The sequence below is a fragment of the Artibeus jamaicensis genome, unplaced genomic scaffold (genome assembly GCF_021234435.1).
Source record: "Artibeus jamaicensis isolate MK-2021 breed Jamaican fruit bat unplaced genomic scaffold, CSHL_Jam_final contig_774, whole genome shotgun sequence".
NCBI lineage: Eukaryota > Metazoa > Chordata > Mammalia > Chiroptera > Phyllostomidae > Artibeus > Artibeus jamaicensis.
The window spans coordinates 231,545-238,197 of NW_026521963.1; the positions used below are offsets into that span (position 1 = coordinate 231,545).

At 38.6% G+C, this 6,653-nt stretch overlaps 1 protein-coding gene across 1 annotated transcript; it reads right to left on the reverse strand.

Moving 5' to 3' along the window:
• Nucleotides 1-542: 542 nt before the first annotated feature.
• Nucleotides 543-1,472, reverse strand: LOC119048691 (olfactory receptor 1A1). The gene has a single exon (XM_037144373.2). The coding sequence runs from the start codon at nucleotides 1,470-1,472 to the stop codon at nucleotides 543-545; it is 930 nt and encodes a 309-aa protein (XP_037000268.2).
• Between the last annotated feature and the right edge of the window lie 5,181 nt (nucleotides 1,473-6,653).

The window sequence follows — 6,653 nt, forward strand, 5'->3', positions numbered from 1 at the left end:
CATTTCAGAGACTGATATTTTCATTTGTACCTCCCACTTTCCACCAGGAGTTATTGGATACACTTTATATGACCAAAATTGTGAAAGATACAGTGATGTGTTAAGCCCTGCCCTCAGCAGATAATAAGCCTAGTGGAGATGATTAACCATCATGCCTTGACAAAAATTGACATTTGATTAGTGATTTATATCCTTCAAAGAAAGAAGTCTTTTACTCACATCCTGTGACAGTGGCAGGCAGAAATTATTTTCATAACTGTGGATGTGGAAGCAGAGCTTCAGACCTTTTCCAGTTTCTTCTGAGAGTCAGTACAATAGCTGAGACATGAACCCAATATTGTGTGCTGCCACTCTGCTGAAGGACAATGTGGACAAAGTGACAATTTCAATAAGATGAATCACAAACTTAAAAATATCTCAGAAAAACAGATTTTAGCTGGAAAGAGTGGATGTGGCTCCTTGAAAGGGGAGGACATTGGGAATAGATTACCATGTTCATTTTAACTGGTGACTGAGGTCTCCAATGGATGAACTCACATTGCTTACATGGAGATTCTCTTGCTGAAGAGTTTTTCCAGGGCAGCCTTCATGTCCCGGTTTCTCAGACTATAGATGAAAGGATTTAACATTGGGGTCACTGCGATGTACATCACAGTTATCACAGCATCTTTTAAGCTGTAACTGGTCAGGGGGCGGAAGTACATGCCCATGACTGTCCCATAATACAAAGAAACCACTGTGAGGTGGGAGCCACAGGTAGAGAAGGCTCTGAGCACACCCTTGGTGGATGGGACACGTAAGACTGTGGAGAAGACCTTTACATAGGAGATGATGATACATAGCAATGGCACAGAGAAAACAGCAACCCCGAGATACATCATCTTCACATTAAAGTGGATGTCAGAACAGGACAGCTTGAGCAAAGGGGTAATGTCACAGTAGAAACTGGCCACTTCCTGGTTGCCACAGAAGGATAGACTAGCTGTGAGCAGAGTGTGGGGGAGGGCGTTGACATTTCCAACCACCCAGGACCCAACAACTAGCAGGACACAAGTTCGTGGGCTCATAATTGTTATGTAATGAAGTGGGCGGCTGATGGCCACTGCACGGTCATATGCCATCGCAGCCAGGATATAGCTATCTGTGTTACCCAAGGCAATCATGAAATACATCTGTGTCAGACAGCCCCTAAAGGAAATGGCTTTGGTGCCCAAGAGATGGTTGGCTAGCATCTTAGGGATGGTTACAGAAGAAAAGAAGATGTCAACAAAGGAGAGGTTAGCAAGGAGAAAATACATGGGGTTGTGAAGTCTAGTGTCGGAGCGAATGGCCAAGATGATAAACAGGTTTCCAATCAGTGTGATGGGGTAAATGAAGAGAAAGAGGATGAAGAAGAAATCTTCCTGTTCCTGCTTCCTGCTGACTCCCAGGAGGATAAACTCCAGGGCAGAGGACCTGTTATCTTCTCTCATGGCTCTTTTAATTAGAAAGAGAAGAGGAATCCAGAATTACTGGTGAAGTTACTGTGTGTTATGATTTTCTTTATCCATCAGTTTTGATTCAAGTGACAAGTCGGCTCATCTCTACAGGTGAGTTTAGTAAACCTGGAGAGAGCCAAGACTTTGGGGAAATATTCTTGTTGATCAGTGGGACTAATTGACAGTTAGGCCTGGACACTCATGTCTAAGAAGTGAGTAATCTTTGAATCAGAAGTGCCCATACTTCCCAATTTCAGTACCACCACAAAAACACCTAGGATTTAATCAATTAACAAGTACTTTATTTTCATATTGCATGCACTGGATACTTTGTTAGGTACATGGAAAAATTAAAAATATGTGAAAAATGCAATTTATTAATCTTTTTATTTAACCTGTAAGGCATAGTCTGTGCTCTCAGGGACCTTACAACTTAACAGAAAATCAGAATGAAGTGCTAATTTTATTACATATGATTTGGAAATGATAGCATTTTGGAGTTTTTGATAAAATAGTCTAGTGTAAAAGGTGTATTAGTACAAGGACCAGCTTGGATATTAATAATTGTTCCAATGACCAAAGTCATAATGATGCCAGAGCCCAGGAAGTAACAGGCATGTACACTGCCATCAAAAGACTTTTAATCACAAAGACCAGTGGACTGAAGTCTTAGCCAAAATGAGCCTAGTGAATTTCCTCCCTAAGATTCCCATTTTCAAATAAGACTTTCACCCCCTCCTTGATAGTTTTTACCTCTTTGGAAACTCTCTAATATAGAGCATTTCAAAGCTTTTCTCTTCACCCTTCTGTTTTCTTTCTTTATTATTCCTTTTGATGGTCATCCAAGTCAATAGCCACTTCCAGAACTGCAGAGTAAACTCTCAGGTCTGTATCTGTAGCCTCGATAATCTCTTTCCTGTATTTCTGTGTTCGGCCACCCTGTCAACATGTCTGTTCAGACTTCCTACTTTGCACATCCAACATAAGTAGTTTGTAGGCTTTGTTTTTTTTAAAGTACAACCATACTTTGTTCATTTTAATCACCCCCAGAGAAGTTATTGTGAAATATTGTTCATTTTATTAACAAATAAGTTTGCACTCAATATTTCTAGAATTAAAGTAAGGTTTATTGTTTTGTTCTCTTCTCCCTGGATGCACAATCAGACTAGATTTCCCAGGCTCCCTTGCACTGAGGTGTGTGACTGAGTTTTAGTCTACCAGTTCATCCATGTGTTTTCTTTCTAGGCTTCCTGTGAGCTAGACACAACTGTCCCAGAGGCTGAACAGCGTAATAGAGTCACATGGTGAAATGAGCTGGTACCCCTAGATCTCCACATCCAGTGGAGCCACCCACCACCAAGGATACCCACTGGCACTGTTACATAGGAGACACATAATATCTTATTCTGTTCAAACGATTACACATTTTGAGATCTATTTATACTGCAGTATTTATTATCCTGTGTTCATTATTATCCTCTTTTTAGGGTATCCTGAATAATTCACTAATTTTTCCCAAAAGAATTCTACTCAATAATTAATTCAATACATAATTGATTCAATCACTAATTCTCAATATCTCCTATAGTGCTTGTGTGAATCATATGCTAAGCACAGGGGATGCAGATCTAAGTATGTTTCCCCAAACATGATATCCTTTCCTGTTTCTGAACCTAAAAGTATTTAGACTTCTTTCTTAAAGTGCCTTTTCTTGTCCTTGCATGGAATCATAATATCTTACTTAGGGTTGAGAGGGTTCAATAAAGCAAAAGGGATCAGACATTATGCTTAGTTCATCTGGTGTGGAAGTGTACTATTTTAGAGGTGTGATCCTTGGCAATATAACAGACTAAGCTGATGTTGACAAATCCTGTTCCAATTTAAACACACAGAAATTCTAGATAAATTTAAAAAATAATAAAATATATCTAGCCAAACCTACAACTAAGAATTGGGAATGCAATTATAAGACAGAGATGACGATGCCATGGCCCCTTGAGATTTCCAACTAGGAACAAGGCCCTAAAGGAAGGGGTCTGGTTTGTAATTTCCCTTTGGTTCAAGAGATGTGGCCACAGATCTGTATGAAGTAGAGAGCTAATTTGAGTCTTTTGTGTACAACAGGTGAAGTCTTGCTCAGTTTATGAAATAACACTAGAATGTTTGGGTATAAAAAGAGAAATGGAAAGAAAAGAATGAAAGAATAATACAATTGTCTACAAAGAAAACCCAAGAAAATCTAAATCAATCATAAATTCCCAAGGGAATCTCTAGAAGTATCAGCAAGTTTGTCTGATACAGATCAATATTTAAAACAGTCAATACTGTTCTTATACTTAAGTAATAGCAAATTAGAAAATATAATTTTAAAAAAGACTCCTCATTCACAATGGCAATAGAAAATATTAAGGAATCTAGAAATAATTCTAACAAAAGAGGTCCAACTGGTTTCAAAAATTACAAAACTTGACTGAAGGACAAAAAAAAGATTACCTAAAAAATGAAGAGGTAAACGATGTTAATGGTGAGACTCAGGGTGGTAAAATTATCTGTGTCTTCCAAATAATGTATGAATTTTATGTAACCCTAATCAACAGATTTCTTTTAAACCTGGAATTAAAAAAATAACAACAAAAACAAAACAAAAAACCCTGGAATTTATCATGCAAAGAATGAGGAAACATAAAGAGCTAAGATGATTTGAAGATAGAGAATAAAAAGAAAGAAATGATCTCATTAGATATCAGTATGATTTACTATGGTAATTCAAACAGTGGAGTAGTACTGATGTCAGAAATGAAGAATATACCTACTGACAGACTAGAGAGTTCAGACACAGATGAAGCATTTACTAGCTGAGAGTATATGACATGTGTTGGTTTGAAATGAGCAGGGAAAGAATGGAGTGGCCATAGTAAACAGTGTTGGAACAATAGAATACCCATGTACAAGAAATAATTCCTAAAGAATAATTGTGAAAAGCAAAGCTTCAAACAATTTAAAGGAGCATACCATAAGCATGTCAAATCAACACACTGTACTACTTAAACTTATACAATGTTCTATAAAAACTATATCCACAACACTGAAGAATTTTTAGAGGAAAATGTGTTTATGATATGAGGAAAGTAATTAATTTTTAAGCTAGCATGAAACACACAAAATATAATAAAAATGTCTTACATTTTGACTATTTTAAATTTAAAGTATTTGTATGAAAAAGACACTATAAAGGAAGGAGAAAGACTAGTCATAGGCAGGAAAGAATTGCTTGCTACACATGTAATCAACAAAGCATTAGTATTCAGAATACATATGTATCTCACACACGGATAACAGGAGGACCGAAAATACAGAAGGAAATAAAGGGCACAAGGTTAGAATAGACAAGTCATAGGAGAGGACAAAGGCATGGCCAATAAACAAAAGAAAAGATGTTAACTTAAAACAAAGTTTAATAAAGAATAGTGGAGAAAACACACAGAATGGGAAATCAGCCTGGAAAAGAAGTTTGTAGTCTTGTGAAAATTTTTTAGTTCAGCATGATTCATAAAATATTAAAACTTAATATAGCTGATATAAATTCAACTACCTATTTTTTTGGTGACAGAAATAAGCAACTTTTGTTTAATGCAAACATAGGTATTTGGATGTATGAAATGACTGATGAATAAAGCAACATTTGCATGCAATCTGGTGCAAGGACAACGGCAAGTTGATTTTAAAAAGAGTTAATAATGTAAGAATAAGCTGCACCAGGTGAGAAGTGAATGGTATAATTCATGTGCAAACTAAAAACATGGGGAACCAGAGCAGAGAAGTTTCTGAGCACAAGACTTCACTATCTGCAGTGTTAGGGGCTAAGGTGTCACCACAAGAGAGATGACTTCTGCTGAAACATTGAGGAGAGTAGTAAAAGAACCATATGCTACAGGGAGAAGAGCCAGGAAATGCTTCTGCATGAATGCTAGACATGGTGGGAGCCTTGAGTTCACTGGAATTAACAAGAGTTCCAGGCAATGGTGAGCCACTAAAATCCTTGTTCCTGGAAAGCGTTTGTGCTCTAAGTGTGACAAGGCTGAGGACAGTTTTTCAGGGACATAAGAGGCCAAATACTTCCCCTTGACATCGTGAGCAGCAGACAACATCAAAGAAATGTAATCCGAGTGCTTTGACACATCAGTACTTTGATAATAAGATAAACATAATTTTCTGAAAGGATCTGTTAGTATGCATTGTTGAATGTGGGAGTGGGAGGACCATGTGGTTTTGCAGCTCCTCTCTAAGACCAGCAGGCTTATACTAGTGCACACGCAGAAGCACACACACATGCACACACACCATTTCTTTAAGAGGTGGAGAGCTCAGAACTGAGATCACCAAATCAAAACCACCCCTTCCTTAATCTGTTCTTATGAGTAAGGGTCTCAAAATAGCAACTGTTCATTGTTATAAGGGGAGCTCTCTCTCTCCCCCCCCCACCTTCTCTCTCGGTTTTGATCATCCAATTGTGAGACCTCTCGGGTTCTGGAATCAAGGTCTGAGTCCTAGTGTTGCCAGTCCTTCTCTGTGTGACCTGAAGCAATTCAATTCACCATTTTTTAATCTTTTAAAATGGCAAAATAATTCAAAATAATTCTACTTACCTCCTAGGGTTTGTGAGGTGGAAGGAGATAATGTATGCCTGTAGTTGCCGGCTACCTGTCCCTTGATATCACTGTCTTAGAGTCTTTGTTCTTCAGGGTCCACAGCCCCTGCAGGAGGAGTCAGCCCAGATGCTGTCAAAAATCGTCCTGGTCCTGCCTCTACTTCTCTTCCACAAATGGGAAACTTACAGTCAGCTGTCTAGCACCTGTTAGCATTCCTCCTGGGTGGAAGGCACGCTGAAGGAAGTTCCAGTAGTAGGCTTGTAGGATGGGTCCTTTGATCCTATGGCAAAGAAAATAAGATTAGGATGGTTTAGAAACAAGAACCCCACATTTCCCAACCGCACAGTTGGGGTGGAGCAGAAGGGGTAAAAAGAGCTGTCCTGGACAAAGCCTGCCAGTGTGGATTCCAGTTTCCTCCTCAAGGAACCTGGGTGATCACAGTATAGAGGAGATTTGGAATTTTTGCTCCACCAGGTTATAAAGCTTCCTGAACCATGATTCCCACAGGTCTTTTTTCTGGCCATAG

What these genes read in the sequence shown, in the direction of transcription:
- LOC119048691 (XM_037144373.2), bottom strand. Translation starts at nt 1,472, where the DNA reads ATGAGAGAAGATAACAGGTCCTCTGCCCTGGAGTTTATCCTCCTGGGA.